General features: G+C 35.8%; 1 protein-coding gene and 1 long non-coding RNA gene across 2 annotated transcripts; one reads left to right on the top strand and one right to left on the bottom strand.

Moving 5' to 3' along the window:
- Positions 1 to 4,248: 4,248 nt before the first annotated feature.
- On the bottom strand, positions 4,249 to 17,768 carry LOC124385233. The gene is made up of 3 exons (XR_006925712.1): positions 17,650 to 17,768; positions 11,519 to 11,685; positions 4,249 to 4,293 (listed from the first exon to the last, which is right to left on the bottom strand). It is a non-coding gene; the product is annotated as an uncharacterized LOC124385233 (long non-coding RNA).
- On the top strand, positions 4,654 to 17,802 carry LOC124385230 (myosin-7). The gene is made up of 39 exons (XM_046848423.1): positions 4,654 to 4,669; positions 4,919 to 4,962; positions 5,139 to 5,347; positions 5,451 to 5,594; positions 5,687 to 5,843; positions 6,005 to 6,032; positions 6,162 to 6,264; positions 6,869 to 6,961; positions 7,055 to 7,118; positions 7,262 to 7,360; positions 7,474 to 7,577; positions 7,737 to 7,875; positions 10,036 to 10,154; positions 10,240 to 10,389; positions 10,485 to 10,655; positions 10,737 to 11,046; positions 11,138 to 11,223; positions 11,492 to 11,697; positions 12,038 to 12,161; positions 12,266 to 12,402; positions 12,486 to 12,741; positions 12,850 to 13,092; positions 13,177 to 13,353; positions 13,440 to 13,585; positions 13,687 to 13,777; positions 13,866 to 14,255; positions 14,342 to 14,468; positions 14,546 to 14,664; positions 14,761 to 14,957; positions 15,040 to 15,223; positions 15,314 to 15,479; positions 15,562 to 15,686; positions 15,802 to 16,110; positions 16,209 to 16,412; positions 16,506 to 16,802; positions 16,879 to 16,983; positions 17,074 to 17,169; positions 17,258 to 17,392; positions 17,688 to 17,802. The coding sequence occupies exons 3-39, from the start codon at positions 5,147 to 5,149 to the stop codon at positions 17,706 to 17,708; spliced, it is 5,823 nt and encodes a 1,940-aa protein (XP_046704379.1). The 5' UTR covers positions 4,654 to 4,669; positions 4,919 to 4,962; positions 5,139 to 5,146; the 3' UTR covers positions 17,709 to 17,802.
- Positions 17,803 to 19,934: the final 2,132 nt, after the last annotated feature.

Here is a 19,934-nt window from a genome sequence, read left to right on the forward strand (position 1 = left end):
TATGTAATGCAATGACCTATAATATAGTGAATGTTTTGTTCCCTGGATAAGCACCACAACCCTGACCAGGATGATGCGATTACTGAAAATGATTGAATGAATAAATGAAATATACCTTATATTTATTGTATTGCATTCACATACTCCCCACTCACAGTTGAAAACATCACAGCAGTGTTGATTGAGCGCCCTCATTTGATCTTTAGCACATGTTAGTGTTTTGAACACTGGAATAATCTGAAACAGCTGAAGCAGTTGCTGGGCTCCAATATGCTATGTGGCATTAGTGAGTGAGATTACTGAAAGACTTTGGCACATATCCGCAATGAGGTTTGTGATCTATTTTGAAATGCCATAATACTTCAAGCATTTGTTTTTTATTTTATTAGGGGCACTGGTTGCTATAATAAATGCATTGTGTATGTATTTAAGAATTAAGGTGTCACTTTAACTAGTAAAGGATTTTCATTTGTACTCTTCCTTTTGTTCGTTGTTAATATTTTACTGCAATATAAATGCTCCTGGCTTTATAAACAATGGCATTGTGCTACTTTGACAAGGGCGGTGATTCATCCTGTTGCAATTTCAGGCAGCAGCGCTCTGTCTCGTGGTGTGGTCAGTCAGCCACACGTCTCTGTTGTGGCTAAGTTTGTCTCACTGTTTCTTTCTGAGTATTGTGTAGCCAATTTCTTGGAAAAGCTGCCTCCTAATACTCATACTCATAAATAATACACATACAGGTATATTTGTATGTCAAATCAGAGCATGTTTATTCACCAGATATACTAAGTACACAGAAGTTTATACTCTGTAACATAAGAATACAAGCAATACACAAAAATCATGTTTTTTAACGTTATGCAAACCTGAAATTGAGCAATCAAATATAAAGGAATTGTGGGTCTTGTGCACAAAAGTGCCACACAGTAGTCCAATGAACAGAGGTGTTATTTACCTGATAACCAGAGAACAGAGTGTGAGAACAGATCTGTGGCTGGGTGACTTTTCTGAAAGCAGAACAGAACAAACTATTTTGGTGTGACAGACAGGCTGAGAGATCTCAAAGAGTTAAGGAAATGCTGTGAGACTGTGTTCAGATAACACGCTGGCTATTAAGCAACCTGCTTAGAAATCATACTAGGGGAAAAAAGAGATGCATGAAAATCAAGATTTACAGGTAAAACTTTGGTCAGATTAAATCCAAATCCCAGTTAAAGTTGAAGAGTCAATTTACTATTTGTTTTGTAGCTCAGTGGTTAAGAAATTGGACTTTGGATCGGGAGGTCATGAGTTCAAATCCCAGCACCAATAAGATGCCATTCCTTGATCAAGTCCCTTAACCCTTAACTGCTCATTTGTAAATCGCTCTGAATAAGAGAATCTGCCAAATGCCATTAATGTAAATGTTTGTTGCTTAACAATAATTGAATCTAGGACTATGGACTTAGTTCAGTGACATACATTATGTCAGGTTTTTGTGGTTTTGTAGTAATGTAGGGAATTCTACTGTACATACATAAGCAAATTACATGCATTTAGGATACAGTACAGTCCATACATGTGATTTCTTTAACTTTTAAAGTTAAGGGAGTTGGAGATCAGATTAGATATGGGCTACTTTTCCGAGTGAAAAATAAAATGCTTGCCCTTTTACTGCCAGCAAAGCAATGATGGATAAAACTTTACATAATTGCTTTACATGAGCAAAATTACACAAACTATGCTTAAATATGATTTCTTTAAAATAACTACTTAAGATGTTTGCTTTTTTAAATAAACAAGTATCCAAATCAAAAATATTATCTACAAGAGCTGCATTTTCATAAAAATGATGCCACTCAGTGTTTATATGCCATATCTTGGCTTTGAATAAGAGAGTTTTCATTTGTTACAAATAATGAAACATTTACAACATGCTAACTCTTGTAAGAACTGTGGGGTTATAGTTGTGGTCCAAAGACGCAACGCAAGTAATTTATTCACGTCAAAGTAACAGCATAGTGTAATTTTGAAAAGTGCAATTTTAGGCATGGTATGGTTACAAAGTAAAAAATACTTTACAGCTACCCCTAAAGAGCAAATACTCTTACTGCCACAATACACGCCTTCTTGCGTGTTAATCCATAATGTCAGCAATTTAACTGACTTGAACGCTCGTTCTAGCTGGGTATGTCCTAGTTCTCTCGGGATGGCTCATTAAGGTTATATCATATTTCTTTGACAGGCCAAGGATGTATAAAGCAGTTCCCTGTAAACTAAAGAGGGTATTAAGGAGAGCAGTTAATACTCATCACTGACACTTACACTATTAAGTGGACTGACCTCTGCCTTGTAGTTGTTATCACTTGCTAAAGCATGTAGGGTTTCTGTTGCTCACAGTTGGTAAGGAATTTAGACTAACTTTACACTTCAACCCTATTAGATTCTATAAATAAATGCATCCCTATGCTTCCGAGTTGTACTAGTCTTGTTTATGTATATATATATATATATTTGTTTATGTATATATATATATATATATATATATATATATATATATATATATATATATATATACATAAACAAGATATATATATATATGTGTATATATATATATATATATATATATATATATATATATATATATATATATATATATATATATATGTATATGTATATATATATATATATATATATATATATATATATATATATATATATATATATATATATATATATGTATATATATATATATATATATATATATATATATATATATATATATATATATATATATATATATATATATATATATATAATGTTTGTGACCACAAGCTGAAGCGTACTTGGGGTTTGCAGCAGTACAATAATCCAAAACACATCAGCAAGTCCATCTTTGAATGAATGAAGAAAAACAAAATGAAGACTTTGGGATAGCCTAGTCAAAGTCCTGACCTGAATACTATTTAGATGCTGTGGCATGACCTTAAAAAGGCGGTTTATGCTCGAAAACCCTCCAATGTGGCTGAATTACAACAAATCTGCATAGATGATTGGAGCAAAATTCCTCCACAGCGCTGTAACAAACCAGTTACTAGGTTTAGGGGCAAACATTTTTTCACACAGGGCCATGTAGTATTGGAATTTTGTTTTCCTTCAATAATAAAAACCTTTATTTAAAAACTACATGTTGTGTTCACTTGTGTTGTCTCTTACTAATATTTAAGTTAGTTTGATGAGCTGAAACATTAGTGACAAACATGCAAATAAATAAGAAATCAGGAAGAGGCAAACACTTTTTCACACTATATATATGTTTTTATATTGTTTTGGCTAAGCAAATATTTAGTCAATTGACTTCTTTCTACTAAAATCTCTACTAGCAACTTACCTAGCATAACCTGTAACACTAAAAGGGTATCCAAATCCATACCATCACCACAGGGTTGAGTACTGGTATTATAAAACATTACATTTTGTCTATTGGCAAATGTCCTGTGGGAGAACACACACACACACATATAGCAGATCACAGTAACAGCAGCATTTCCAGTACATTTACAGCATTTAGCAAACTTTCTTATATAGGGTATTATTATATATTATATAGTTTTTCATGGCAACAATTGCCATGTTTATTTCAATGATGGAATAAATGTCAGTAAGTACATATTACAGAAAAAAATAGCTAAATATTGCTGAAAATATTTCGCCATTATAAAAAATTAGGTAGTAAATAACATTCCCTTTTTGCCACAGCGTGTGGAGAAACCTGTGCTACTCAATCATACACTGTCACCCAAAAGGAATTTTACAGGGGTTAAGTTTTCACTCAAGGACAAAAGAGCGGAGATAACAAAGCACCAATGAAATGAGGAATCATTTCAACAGCTGCTAACTGCTGCTAACCATGACAGATACCTAAAGCCATTTGAAACATGCAGCAATGTTTTTTTTTTCTTTTTCCTTTTTAAGGAATATTATTTGATCAGGGGATGAGCCACTTTCTAAATACAGTAGTCATGGGAGTGAAATGGCTAGAGTTTGTCTATAATATCAGTATATTTGGTCCTGTTTTGTTTAAATAAAATGTGTAAGAAATTTAAATTATTTTAAAGGTATTTTCTAGAGACACTTATATAGGAAAGCATTGAATACATCTTTGACATGTTCTACATTCAGTGTTAAGTAATTATTATGCTGTCATATCTCATAATACATCAATTCACAAAAACAGTTATTATAATGGGCTGATTTGCTAGCGCCTACCTTTATTGCAGCACCCTGAGGGTCATAGCTTGACGGTATCACAGCCTGAAAATAAACAAATAAATATTATTTGATGAATTGAAGTGATTTTTAACAAAAATGATACGTACGATGATAAGTATATAATATAATATAATATATAAAATATGCACCAGTCACTATGTATTCAGGTTAAATATCCTTTGGTTTCCATTGTGGGTGGGCTGTTGGCACAAATTTGAGGACTGTCTCCTTTCTCTCCATGCTCTAACACCTCCATAATGTGGAAAAGACACTGTACCCCACCCACCTGCATTTTAATCAAACAAAATAGCACTCCTACCCAACATTGCCAAATGCCATATTTAGAGGGTCCTGGCTTTATAAAAGAGAGAGGCGATGGTCTGGACATTGCTCATTTCTGAACCCTAGTGATTCAGAGGTAAACATACCTTTTGGTAGCAGCTTTTAAAATTATTATTGGCTATTATTAACAGCAGAGCTAGCACAATCTTAAATGATTTGCATTTAGATAAAGTAAATGCAACATATTTTTCTCATATTAAACTGTGGTGAAATGAAATTTTGAACATTTTGAACCTAATTTCAAAAGCCAGATCGGCTAAGGTAAAAAGCTTATAAGCTTTCTTTTAAATGTTAATTCCTAATGTTTTAATTTGCCTGCTTCCAGAGTGACAACATACTCTATTTTTGCTAAAAGAGGGAACAACAGAGGTAAGCACTAATCATATGCTTGGTGTGACTTCATCCCTTTGGCAATGCTTTCCAAGCCATGCGAGATGAATCGATAATACTAGCTGTTGTTTAGTGATTTATATGGTTACAAATGCACTCAGACTGATGATGGTACTAATTAAAATATACTAAAGCTTGGCATCATTGATGGATAGGTTAAAAGATGTCGGATGCTCAGATGGCAGAGTTCGGGGCTGCAGCCTCATACCTGAGAAAATCCGATAGAGAGCGTCTCGAGGCCCAAACTCGGCCTTTTGACATGAAAAGGCAATGTTTTGTTCCTGATACGGAAGAAGAATTTGTTAAAGGAACAATTATCAGTCGTGATGGAGACAAGGTTACTTGTGAGACTGAGAAAGGAAAGGTAAACATTTATTGGGAGGAACTGCATCTTTCTTTTAAGAACCAATTAAAATGTACTGTAAATCACAGCTTTTGACAAAAATGCAATTTGCTCTTTCATACAGACTGTGGTTGTCAAGGAGTGTGATGTTCACCCTCAGAACCCGCCAAAGTTTGATAAAATTGAGGACATGGCGATGTTCACCTTCCTGCATGAACCTGCTGTTCTGTTTAACCTCAAAGAGCGTTACGCAGCCTGGATGATCTACGTGAGTTGTGCATGTATCCTTCACTCATACAAACTTTAACCTTTATGTTGTACAGCTCTGAAAACAGTAAACTCTGATTTCCTACTCTACAGACCTACTCAGGGCTTTTCTGTGTCACTGTCAACCCCTACAAGTGGCTGCCAGTGTACAATCAAGAAGTTGTCGTTGCCTACAGAGGCAAGAAGAGGAGTGAAGCTCCTCCTCACATCTTCTCCATTTCTGATAACGCCTACCAGTACATGCTTTCAGGTAAATACAACCTTAAAATTCAAGTAAAAATACTTTGTTTGGACAGAGACATTCCCAATTATTTTACTATGATTGAGTTGTTATTTATATGAAGTAGATGTTTTTGATTTTTGATGTATTTATTATTTGATATATTTAATTATGATTTATCTTCATTTTAGACAGAGAAAACCAGTCTATCCTAATCACGTAAGTTCACATCTTTTTCAGAAACTGTGTGTATTTCATTGAAAAAAAAATCTGTCTATAAATATTATATTCATATTTATTTGTAAAATAACACATTGATTTTTGTACTGAAAATTACACTGCTCATAGTGGAGAATCCGGTGCTGGAAAGACTGTGAACACCAAGAGAGTCATCCAGTACTTTGCCAGCATCGCAGCTGGTGGTTTTAAGAGGGATGCCAATGACAAAAGGGTAAACTAAACATAGTATTTCAAACAATGAGACAGGCTTCCACATAAACCTGTCAAGGAATCACAGATCATTTTTATCAATTTATAGCTTTAGAAAACATTTCTTAATGAGATGTTAGAAGCAACATCTGTTAACTATAATGAAACAATTATAAGCTTTATAGTTTGGGTCAAGCAACAATCCAAGAGTGTTTGTAATTAGTATAAGTGCACTTAGACCTTTTACTGTCTTTATCACTGTGCTTGTCTTTGTTCATGTAAATATACACTTCCTTGTTTGAAACCATTGGCACAGTATCAGTGCAGTTGTTAGTAGCATCAGTAGATAAAGCAAATAAATAATATTTGTTTTTATCAAAATGCTAAAATATTTGATTAGCAATGGCACTGCCTGCAGCTTCATTCATACATTAAATTGTATCGTCAGAAGTATTTATTATAAGTGCACTCCTGCTTGGGTGATGATCTTTAAGTATTCATGATTTTTTTGTAAATCATTCACAGTCACTAGTCATCAGTTTTTTAAAATATGAGAATGGACATAATCTGATATTTTTCACAACTGCGCTAAAACACACAATTTTACTTTTATAATTGCTTTCTAGGGTACTCTGGAGGATCAAATCATCCAGTGTAACCCTGCTCTGGAGGCTTTTGGAAATGCTAAGACCATCCGAAATGACAACTCATCCAGATTTGTAAGTTTACATTTAATTGCTTCCTAGGACTTATATCAGGACAAAATTCTAAATAAGAGGGACAAAAGAAAATAATTCAACTTTTTTAAATAGGGCAAGTTTATCCGGATCCACTTCGGTGCCACTGGCAAACTGGCCTCTGCTGATATTGAGACCTGTAAGGACATTTTGTTCTTTTGTTTATGTTCATGAAATATAATTTTTTTTCTATAAAAAAAACCCCAAACATAACCACATATATATTCGGTATGTGCAGAATAATGTGGTCACATTTTTATTTTGTTATTTTTGGTGATACAGATCTTCTAGAGAAGTCTCGTGTGACTTTCCAGCTCAAGGCTGAGAGAGACTACCATATCTTCTATCAGATCCTGTCTCAGAAGAAACCTGAGCTGCTAGGTCAGCTAGTAATATCAATATTATTTTAACATTTTATCCAGTTGTATCCAAAATGCATGTATACTGTACATACCTGTTTAAAAATCTTTCTTTCTGTCTTTCCTCTGTTACAGAAATGATGCTTATTACTGCCAACCCTTATGATTATGCCTTTATCTCCCAAGGAGAGACTCAAGTAGCCTCTATTAATGATGCTGATGAGCTTATGGCTACTGATGTATGTAAAAATAAATTATAGTAATAATAATTGATAATTATAATTATATGATGAACAATGTGATAACTATAAGGTTCCTGAAATATAATACATTTAAAGTGTATGGTTTATGCCGATGTTCTTGAGCAACCTGAGTCAACTTTCAGACATTTTCTGTAGGAAGCTTTTGATGTGCTGGGCTTTACCCAAGAGGAAAAGAACAGCATCTACAAGCTGATTGGTGCTATTATGCACTACGGCAACATGAAGTTCAAGCAGAAGCAAAGGGAGGAGCAGGCTGAAGCTGATGGCACTGAGGGTATAAGTTGATATATTATATAAGAAATCTATTATTTACATTTTGGTAAGATGGATTACAGTTTCTCTAATTACTGGTTCAATGACATCCTAATCTTTATAAAGGAATTCGAGGATGACAAAATTACGTACCCTAAAATGTTTATATAAAAAACAATGCTGCTACAAAAGGGAAAAGGAACATCTTATATTAAAAGTAAATTTATCGTGATATAAGGCTTAACTTTAATGATGAGAAGGTCAGAGGTTGAAGCCCCAGTATCATCCAAGCTGCCAATATTAAGCCCTTGAGCAAGGCCCTCTTTGCTCCAGGAGCACTATGATAATTAAAGGCATTTTATCGTTTTTTTCTAAGAAATGCATCTTGTTATTACAAGTTATTTTCTTGCTCATTTTACTTCATACTTGACTTTAGAAGTCAATAAGCTCTGTGGATGGTATTGTCATTAGTATATGCACGTTATCAAATAATAATAATAAAAATAATTAAAGCATGACAGCACTTGGGTATGCAACAGTCCCAGCCTGTAAACATTTTAAGTATTGCAAATGGCGTAATTTAAATGAATAAATATATAAATTGTATTATATTTTATATAATAAAATTATATAAGAAAACATTATTATTATTATTAATATTATTATTAATATTATTATTAATATTGTTATTATTATTATTATTATAATAAGAAAAGCCTCTTTATTATAATATTATATATATATATATATATATATATATATATATATATATATATATATATATATATATATATATATATACAGTGGAACCCGGTTATCTCGATCTCGGTTACCTCGACAACACTATTAAGTCGACGTTTTTGAAGTGGAACCGCCAAATTCTCGCTTTTTCTAAGCATTTTTTATCGGTTATGTCGACTTTTTTTTTATGTCGCCGAACCCTAATATCTCGAGCACAAAGGGGGAAAAATTTGCCATTTAACGTCGGTTATTTCGGTGCAGCCGCAGAAGAACTTGCGGAAGTGGCGGAAAAATCAAACCTTACAGATGCTACAGGTGTTGTATTGTATACTGGTGAATCTCTGCTGTTAGTTAGTGCACATATGCCTTTTGTTGTTAAATGTTATGCGATGAACGGGAGGCGAAAGCCGCGCTTGGCGGTGTGGAACGTGGGATGAGCAGCAAAAGCATAGAATGAACACCGGCAGGATCGGGGGGAATCCGCGGTGCGCTTTGGGAAGAAAAGATCAGCCGTTGAGAGAGTGCCGGTGGGAAGACACGTACCGGGATACGCATGCGCGATAACAACGACCGCCGTGAACCAACATATACCAACAATAACGGACAGTGAGAGTGTGGAAGTGAGGGGTTTAAATAGGAGCTGCTGATGAGTGCTGAATGTGCGATTGAAGCCGGGAGCTTCAGAGAAAGCGGAGGTTTGACAGCCGCCGAAGGGGGCGCCAAAGGGGGCGTGGCAGGTAGATTCCTGACAGTTAACAAACATGTATGTACATTTTTATAGCATGCCTTCATCAAACAAATCGTGGCAACGCTGTTGTGTAAAAAAAACCCTCAAAAACTCGTGCATGCACATTCTCATTTATTAACGCACATCATGTACATAAAGAAATTTCAAGCATGTTAATATATTGCCGCCATTTTGGTTTTCGTTTATCTCGATCATCGGTTATCTCAACGCTTTTTGGTGACCCCCTAGGACATCGACATAACCGGGTTCCACTGTATATATATATATATATATATATATATATAATATATGCATATAATCTTATAATAGAGAGGCTTTTCTTATAATAATAATAATAATAATAATAATAATAATAATTATTATTATTATTATTATGTTTTCTTGCAGTAATAAGATGCTTTTCTTATAATAACAAGATTGCAATGGTGATTGTTCTTCTTGCAAGGCAGTGATATGTTTCTCTAAGCATTCACAATATAAACTACTTGTGTCTACATTCATTTTCACAATTCAAATTTAGAAAACAAATGTTTTATTGTTAGCAAATTAGCATAATAGTAAACTTAAAATCCAACTTGCACTCAATCCTTATTAGGAGTCTAGCTTACTCCAGCATGAAAGTGGATTTGACAAGCATGTGCTCAAAATATGAAAGTCAGAAAGGTGATTATTGATGGGAATGATCTGTTTCAGATGCTGACAAAGCAGCTTATCTGATGGGCCTAAACTCCGCTGATCTCATTAAGGCTCTGTGTCACCCCCGAGTCAAAGTAGGAAACGAGTGGGTCACTAGAGGCCAGAATGTCCAGCAGGTTAGAAATAAACTATATTAACCAGGATGCTTTGAATCTAAAAAAACTATTACTGAAATGATATTTCTTATACTCTGTACTAAAGGTGTACTATGCCACTGGAGCATTGTCAAAAGCAGTGTATGAGAAGATGTTCCTTTGGATGGTTGTAAGAATTAACCAGTCTCTGGACACCAAGCAGCCTCGCCAGTACTTCATCGGTGTGCTTGATATCGCTGGCTTTGAGATCTTTGATGTATGTTTTAATCAATACTGTGAATGAAAGTTTTCATTCCTGATGCTGGAATTTTGGGCTCCATCTATAATAATGATTCTGTATTTTAACTTTAGTTCAACACCTTTGAGCAGCTGTGCATCAACTTCACTAATGAGAAGTTGCAGCAGTTTTTCAACCACCACATGTTTGTGCTGGAGCAAGAAGAATACAAGAAAGAGGGTATTGAGTGGACATTTATTGACTTTGGCATGGACTTGCAGGCTTGTATCGATCTCATTGAAAAGGTAAGGTTTTGGTTCTAACAACCTGATTTCACAAATGTGGGAATGAGATAAATCATTCTTTTTTCATTCATGTCTTTGTAGCCCATGGGTATCATGTCCATCCTTGAAGAGGAGTGCATGTTTCCCAAAGCCAGTGATGCCACATTCAAAGCTAAGCTTTATGACAATCACTTGGGCAAATCTGCTAACTTCCAGAAGCCCAGGATTGTAAAAGGGAAACCAGAGGCTCATTTTGCCCTGGTTCACTATGCTGGCACTGTTGACTACAACATTAACAACTGGCTGGTGAAGAACAAGGATCCACTCAATGAGACTGTTGTAGGACTTTTCCAGAAATCCACTATGAAATTGCTTTCTGTCCTTTTTGCTAATTACGCTGGTGCTGATTCAGGTAAGATGGCTCTGCACTTTAAACAATATATTATTGTATCTTGGTCAACATGCATTTTTATTTTAATTGCCATGCATTTTTATTCTGATAGTTATGGGAGATGCAGGTACAGGTGAAAAGAAAAAGGAAAAGAAGAAAAAGGGCTCTACTTTTCAGACTGTTTCTGCCCTACATAGGGTGAGAGAAGTTAATAAAAGTTAAAAAAATTGATAATCACAAAACTATAAAAAGCAACATTATAACATACCCTGGCTATATTGATATAAGATAAAACTACATTACCAAATCAATACTGTTTCTGTAGTTTACAGAATGGTTTATAAGCCAAAATAAGTTTATATTTTGTGATCACTGGTGGACTATTTGGTCAAGGTTTTATGGTTTATATAATCCGAGTCATACTAAATCTTTTAGAGATTGTGTGCTATATTTATTCCCTTTTCAGGAGAATTTAAACAAGCTGATGACCAACCTGAGATCAACTCATCCTCATTTTGTGCGCTGCATCATCCCCAATGAGACAAAGACTCCAGGAGCCATGGAGAATCCTCTGGTAATGCACCAGCTGCGCTGTAACGGTGTACTGGAGGGCATCAGGATCTGCAGGAAGGGCTTCCCCAACAGGATCCTGTATGGTGACTTCAAACAAAGGTACCTTGCTTATACATTAAAGAATTATATGAACTTGAATTTATTACTTCTTGTTTTATACATCTGTGCAACTGTACATAATTTCATTATATTTATTTTGCTCATACAGTCTAATCCAAAAGTATTGGAACAGCAAGACTAATACTTCTGTTTTTGCTATACACTGACAATATTTGGGTTTGAGGACAAAAGATAAATATGAGTCAATAGAGCTGAAATTCAAATGAGATTTGATATTAAAATCTAGATATATGTCAAACAACACATTGCAATATGGTGTGTTTTGTTTCAACCTAAGCAATATACATCTGATCAGAAAAATTGAACCATGTATTTGCAGATATCGTATTTTGAATCCTGCTGCTATTCCTGATGGCCAGTTCATTGACAGTAGGAAGGGAGCTGAGAAACTGTTGGGTTCATTGGACATTGACCATAATCAGTACAAGTTTGGACACACTAAGGTTTAATACAAAATATCAAATTAGTAACTACGGGAAAATGATTTAAAAGTCATTTAAAAATAAATGTTGTATGCATACTGAAATATTATAAATTGTTATTTAAGGTGTTCTTCAAGGCTGGTCTCCTGGGTCTACTGGAAGAGATGAGAGATGATCGACTTGCTCTAATTATTACTCGTTTTCAGGCATGTGCTAGAGGTCTTCTCTCAAGAGTTGAGTTCCAAAAGATGGTTGAACGCAGGTAAGACTCTTTGTTGTGTTAAGAATTCTCAAGGCATTTTTCACAACTGTATAATAAACAGGTTAACATTTATTGAATTGTAGGGATGCCTTGCTTGTGATCCAGTGGAATGTCCGTGCATTCATGGGGGTAAAGAATTGGCCCTGGATGAAACTCTACTTTAAGATTAAACCATTGTTGAGGTCAGCAGAAGCAGAGAAAGAGATGGCCAACATGAAGGAAGAATTCCTGAAATTAAAAGAGGCTTATGCTAAATCGGAAGCCCGTAGAAAGGAGCTTGAGGAGAAAATGGTTACACTTCTCCAAGAGAAAAATGACTTGCAACTCCAAGTCCAAGCTGTGAGTTTATGGGTTGAAAATAGACATGAAAATCATGCAGTTGTCTTTTCAATAGAACAGAATTTAAAATGTGTATTAATTGCTATTGTTATGTTTTATTTTTCACAGGAGCAAGACAATCTCTGTGATGCTGAGGAGCGATGTGAAGGTCTAATTAAGAACAAAATCCAACTTGAAGCAAAGTGCAAAGAGTTGACAGAGAGACTGGAAGATGAAGAGGAAATGAATGCTGAGTTGACAGCTAAAAAGAGAAAGCTAGAAGATGAATGTTCTGAACTGAAAAAAGATATTGATGATCTGGAGCTTACTCTTGCTAAAGTGGAGAAGGAGAAACATGCCACTGAAAACAAGGTATGTTACTGTAGTTAAATTCAACTTGTCCATGGTATAAGCATGTATTGTTCCAGGGTACTGAGGCAATGCTATACATTTTAGGTTAAAAACCTGACTGAGGAAATGGCAGCTCTTGATGAAATCATTGCCAAGCTGACCAAGGAGAAAAAAGCTCTCCAGGAAGCACATCAGCAAGCACTGGATGATCTGCAGAGTGAGGAGGACAAAGTCAACACTCTGACCAAAGCCAAAGCTAAACTTGAGCAGCAAGTTGATGATGTTAGTACTTATTACACAGTTATGGGTATAAATGATTAATCTCCCAAAAAGAGATATTCAGTTATTATATTTGTATGTTTTTTCAGCTTGAGGGATCACTGGAACAGGAAAAGAAACTGCGCATGGACCTTGAGAGAGCAAAGAGAAAACTTGAAGGCGACTTAAAATTGACTCAGGAGAATATTATGGACCTGGAAAATGACAAGCAACAGCTGGAGGAAAGGATGAAAAAGTAAGTTGTTAACAATAATCATAGAATATTAGTGCAACAATAAACTACTACTAAACTTTATGTTTGGTACCATTATGCACTTATGTTTATTAAAACCTTAGGAAAGACTTTGAGATCAGCCAGCTCAACAGCAAAATCGAGGATGAACAAGCAATGGCATCCCAACTCCAGAAGAAACTTAAAGAGTTGCAGGTAACCTGAGAGATCACTGGGATCTTCACTGGGTTTTCTTATTCTTTCAACCCTTCAGCTGTGCTTACCATTAAATCTTACATTGTAGGCCCGCATAGAAGAACTGGAAGAAGAGTTGGAGGCTGAGAGAGCTGCTCGTGCAAGGATTGAGAAACAAAGGGCAGATTTGGCTCGGGAACTGGAGGAGATCAGTGAGAGGCTAGAGGAGGCTGGTGGTGCCACTGCTGCCCAGATTGAAATGAACAAGAAGAGAGAGGCTGAGTTCCAGAAACTGCGTAGGGACCTTGAAGAGGCCACCCTGCAACATGAGGCCACTGCTGCGACTTTAAGAAAAAAACATGCTGACAGTGTAGCAGACCTGGGAGAGCAGATCGACAACCTTCAGAGAGTGAAGCAGAAGCTTGAGAAGGAGAAGAGTGAACTGAGACTAGAGCTGGATGATGTGGTCTCCAACATGGAGCAGATTGTTAAGTCCAAGGTAAGATTAAATAATTATGTAGTCTATACGGACATGCATGACTTTTGGTTTCCATAATATTGAGTTTTTTTTATTCTTTTGTGCAGACAAACCTTGAAAAGATGTGCAGGACACTTGAGGACCAGATGATTGAGTATAGAACTAAGTTTGAGGAGGGACAACGCAGCATCAATGACTTCAACATGCAAAAAGCTAAACTGCAAACAGAGAATGGTAAGGACTAAGCTACAGAATGAGGTGTGTGTTCTAGGTGTTATGAACATAGGTAACTGAAACCATCTGTAATTAAGGTGAACTCACAAGACAACTGGAGGAAAAGGATTCCTTGGTCTCTCAGCTGACCAGATGCAAGCAGTCTTATACACAGCAGATTGAGGATCTCAAGAGACAACTTGAAGAGGAAGTGAAGGTATTCTACAGTTGGTGCTTTGAACAGTGCAATATAAAATAATGATAAAAAAATATATATAATAATAAACCAAACACTCTAAACTCCTTTTTCTAGGCAAAGAACGCCTTGGCTCATGCAGTGCAGTCGGCTCGTCATGATTCTGACCTGCTCAGAGAGCAGTATGAGGAGGAGCAGGAGGCAAAGGCTGAGCTACAGCGCAGTCTCTCCAAAGCAAACTCTGAGGTAGCTCAGTGGAGGACCAAATATGAAACTGATGCTATCCAGAGAACAGAAGAATTGGAGGATGCAAAGTAAGAAATCAGAAACCATCAAGATTTATTGCTTTTCAATTTCATGTATAGAATCCTAAATATTTGTTGTACTGGCATGTAGAAAGAAATTGGCTCAGCGGCTGCAAGATGCAGAAGAAGCTGTGGAAGCTGTAAACGCTAAATGCTCCTCTCTGGAGAAGACCAAACACAGACTGCAGAATGAGATTGAAGACCTCATGGTTGATGTTGAAAGATCCAATGCTGCTGCTGCTGCTCTGGACAAGAAGCAAAGGAACTTTGACAAGGTTATTATTTCACTTCATTGCAATCCTGCTGTTTTGAATTCTGTTCAAAGGGGTGTCTTTGTAAATATGTTTTTTGGTGCAATCCACCAGGTCCTGGCTGAGTGGAAGCAGAAATATGAAGAGTCACAGTCTGAACTGGAGAGCTCCCAAAAGGAGGCCCGATCTCTAAGCACTGAGCTTTTCAAACTAAAGAACTCATATGAGGAGTCACTTGATCATCTGGAGACCATGAAGAGGGAGAATAAAAACCTCCAAGGTATCATGTTTGTTTTAGATGTATAGAACATTTGATTAGTATTTGACCAGCACTGAGAAGTTTTTTCTTTCCTGATAAACAGAGGAAATTTCTGACCTCACTGAGCAAATTGGCGAGACTGGCAAAAGCATCCATGAACTGGAGAAAATCCGTAAACAACTGGAGCAGGAAAAGGCAGAAATTCAGACTGCTCTTGAGGAAGCTGAGGTACATTATTATAATTATTAATTACACGTATATGTACATCACACGTTCTGCAGATTTCAATTAGAGAATATGCGAACATGGCGAATTTACCATTCACATTATTATTATCTATTAGGCTTCTCTTGAGCATGAAGAAGGAAAGATCTTGCGGGCCCAACTGGAGTTCAACCAGGTGAAGGCCGACATTGAACGTAAACTGGCTGAAAAAGATGAGGAGATGGAGCAGGCCAAGAGGAATCACCAAAGAATGGTGGACACCCTGCAAAGCTCTCTAGAGTCTGAGACTCGTAGCAGAAATGAAGCTATGAGGCTAAAAAAGAAGATGGAGGGAGACCTAAATGAAATGGAGATCCAGCTGAACCAGGCTAACAGGCAGGCTTCAGAGGCTCAGAAACAACTCAAGAGTCTCCATGGACATATGAAGGTACATTCGGGAACTAATGTAATTATGATGGCAAGACACACTGATAGAATCTTTGTTTTAACTATGTATTATATAAATATCTCTTAATATATTTGTAGGATATACAACTGCAGCTGGATGATGCTCTCCGTGCTAATGATGATTTTAAAGAGAACATTGCTATCGTGGAAAGACGCAACAATCTGCTGCAGGCTGAACTGGATGAACTGAGAGCCCTGGTAGAGCAGACCGAGAGAGGTCGCAAACTGGCTGAGCAAGAATTGCTGGATGTCAGTGAGAGGGTTCAGCTACTGCACTCTCAGGTAGGACATTCATCCATCTACAAACTCCTTTAAACAAAATAATATAATAATAATAAAGTCTACATCTAACATAAAATGTGTATACAACTATAGAACACCAGCTTGCTGAACCAGAAGAAGAAACTAGAGGGAGACACTGCTCAGCTGCAGACTGAGGTAGAGGATGCAGTCCAAGAGTGCAGGAATGCTGAAGAAAAAGCCAAGAAGGCCATTACTGATGCTGCCATGATGGCAGAAGAGCTGAAGAAGGAACAGGACACCAGTGCTCACCTGGAGCGCATGAAGAAAAACATGGAGCAGACCATTAAAGACCTCCAGCACCGTCTGGATGAAGCTGAGCAAATCGCCATGAAAGGTGGCAAGAAGCAGGTCCAGAAGCTGGAGGCCAGGGTAAGTTCATGAACTTTCTTTATCAACATGGAAATACCATGCATTATTTTGAATCTTTACAAAATATCTTTTGTAGGTAAGGGAGCTTGAAAATGAGGTGGAGATCGAACAGAGAAAAGCCAGTGAATCTATAAAAGGAATCCGAAAATACGAAAGACGGATCAAGGAGCTTACCTACCAGGTTATTTCTTTTACCTACTCTGTCAGTTATCACAAAAAATATTAAACAAATTTGCTAGAAATTAAAAAAATCATTATATAATCATTATAGAATGAAGAAGACCGTAAGAATCTGGCTCGTCTACAAGACCTGGTAGACAAACTGCAGCTGAAAGTCAAGTCCTACAAGAGAACTTCAGAGGAAGCCGTAAGTGTCTCAAATTAAAACTGAAGCACACATTTAATAACCATTCATGCTTCCATTTGTTTACAAATTTTGCGCACACACTTTTTAGGAGGAGCAGGCCAACTCCCACCTTACCAAGTTCCGTAAGCTGCAGCATGAGCTGGATGAGGCTGAGGAAAGAGCTGATATTGCAGAGTCTCAAGTCAACAAGCTGAGAGCCAAAAGCCGTGACATAGGCTCCAAGGTAGGTTCCATTATAATCCAAAACTTAATGAGTGATAAGTCTAATAAAATGCTGTTATTTACCCCTTGCGTTTGATATTGCATGCATTTAATAGGGTTCCAAACGGTTTTTTGCTTTGTTTTGTTGTTATATACAGTATGAAAATTGTGTAGACTTTAAATATTCTAGGTTATAAAACTGGTTTACTAACAGTTATCCACGTATAGCCAAATAAACCAGGTTACAGCAGGAAACAACAAAAAAGTGAGAACACTCACTTTATAACTCCTTCTCGCGTCTTTATTTTCTTTTCCAGAAAACTCATGATGAAGAGTGATTATTTGACTCTCTTTAAAAAGCCTGCACATTGTGCTTAGGTGCTCCTTGATACTGAGACCTGTAGTTGAATAGAATTAAAGATTTGCAATGAACCCTTTGGCTGTGTTGTCTTATTCATGTATTAAACAAAATACTTCACACAAATAAAATGAGCAAAAAAAAATGGAATAATAAAATCATATATCAATTTAAATACACAATCCAATTTGAATTATACATGAAATACAATGTCTAGTGTACTAAAAGTCTTAAGTACCTCATTAAATATAGGAATATTGATAATACTGTGTTTTTTCAACTGTCTACTTTGCAAATATAAAACAAATTGAATAAATTTAAAACATATGTTAAGAGTATATTCATTTACATGAGTGGTTATTTGCTTATATATGGTCAGATTTATATATTTGGAGATTATTATACAGCATCACATTACCAGAGGTGGTAAAAGTACACACATCCTTCACTTCAGTAGAAGTACAGATACTCATGTTTTAAAATACTCTGGTAAACGTTGAAGTATTGACTACACTTTTTTACTTGAAGTAAAAGGGGCTCTGACATGTACTTAGGTAAAAAGTCATTACTACTACCTGTTTTAGTGTCAAACTGGTAACTATAATAATATTAGGGTTTTTAATCAAGTAAAATATTTAATCACTATAAATCAGATAATTGTCATGAATTTGCTCATGAATAATCGCAACTTAATCACAATTTATTTTTTTATTTGTTCTAAATGTCCCTTAAATAAATACTTTTTACGTTTTTAATACTCCTATCAACATGGGCATGGACAAATATCAATGCTTTATGCAAATGTATGTTTATTGTTAGTGAAACCATATTTAACATAAAGCATGAAGAAAGTAATTATGGTGTTTAAAATTATGTAAATGATCAGGACACCAAACAGAACAGTTGCTATGGTTTCCACATGAACGGTTAATGAGGTGATAGTTCCTCCACTAATTTTCATACAGATTACACAATCAGAGAATATTTGCTTTGTGATTTATTTAAAACTAGATTCGAGCTTTCTGTTCATTTATTTATTATGTCTGTGAGGCAAATATTCTCTGAGATTCAGGTTGTTTTATTTATGTGACTGTGGAGAAAGATGACAGAGAAGGCAGGGCGTTTGTCGACCCCAGAGGGTCAATTGTGCGCATCATGACGGATTTTGTTGCTGATTTGTGACTTGACGCATCAGTAAAACAAATTTTTACTGATTAAAAATTATTTTATGGTGTAGGTAATTTATTTATTTTAATATCTGAGTAAAGAAGGGACATTGTAAATAAATGTGTGTTGCGATGAAGGTTGTAATTTCGCCTCTTCTATATTTATTTATATTTTTAATAAACATGGTCAAACAGAAATGCACGCTGCATTAATCGCACGTTAATAAAATTTGTGTTGTTAAAATTAATGTGCGTTAACACGTTATCAATGCGTTTATTTTAACAGCCCTAATTAATATATTAATACAAAAGGAATTTAAAATGTTGTTATCTAATGAATGAATCCAGACTGAACATCCACTATATAGAACACAAGCAGAGAATAGATGATGATGATGATCAGGTGATCAGGAATGTCTCTGTTCTCAGTCATGTTTTCATCGCTGACTCCCTCTGTCTCATCCATGTTAACCCCATACTTTTAGTTGACTTCTGCCCTGCTCATTGTGAGCTTCATAAACTAACCTACGTCTGTGGTGTGTGAGAGCCAGGAAATGATACACCAGTGGTAGATTAAAAAAGCCACACAAGGACAAGAAATAGGTTGATGGGATGAAAACGTTGCACAATGCGAAGAAAAAATTGACCAAATTTTTGAACATGTAAGAAGAAGAAAGTACGGATATTTGTGTAAAAATGTAATGAGTAAATGAGAAATAGTGAATTAAATTACTGATACCAGAAAAATCTACTTAAGTACAGTAACAAAGTTTGTACTTTGTTACTTCCGATCTCTGCACATTACAATAAGAATTATTACAAGACATTTTGTTTTTGAGTTTTTGTTGCTTACCTTTGTTTTCTATAAAGATGATGCCTATATTTATAAAAAGTACTTTATTGCTTGTAGCTGCCTAAATCCCAAATGCAATTTAGAGGCTGATAAATAAAGCTTTTACACTCATTGCCTTACATTTCCAACAAGGCCATTTGTGGATTTAATCCTTGTCTGCCAAAATATAGTCCTCAAGTAAATGTAG

This window comes from Silurus meridionalis, chromosome 4, assembly GCF_014805685.1.
Source record: "Silurus meridionalis isolate SWU-2019-XX chromosome 4, ASM1480568v1, whole genome shotgun sequence".
Classification (NCBI taxonomy): domain Eukaryota; kingdom Metazoa; phylum Chordata; class Actinopteri; order Siluriformes; family Siluridae; genus Silurus; species Silurus meridionalis.

What these genes read in the sequence shown, in the direction of transcription:
- LOC124385230 (XM_046848423.1), top strand. Translation starts at nt 5,147, where the DNA reads ATGTCGGATGCTCAGATGGCAGAGTTCGGGGCTGCAGCCTCATACCTG. An exon ending in CTGGCTTTGAGATCTTTGAT is followed by an intron (nt 10,390 to 10,484) that starts GTATGTTTTAAT and finishes TTTTAACTTTAG; the next exon opens with TTCAACACCTTTGAGCAGCT. An exon ending in GTCTCCATGGACATATGAAG is followed by an intron (nt 16,111 to 16,208) that starts GTACATTCGGGA and finishes ATATATTTGTAG; the next exon opens with GATATACAACTGCAGCTGGA.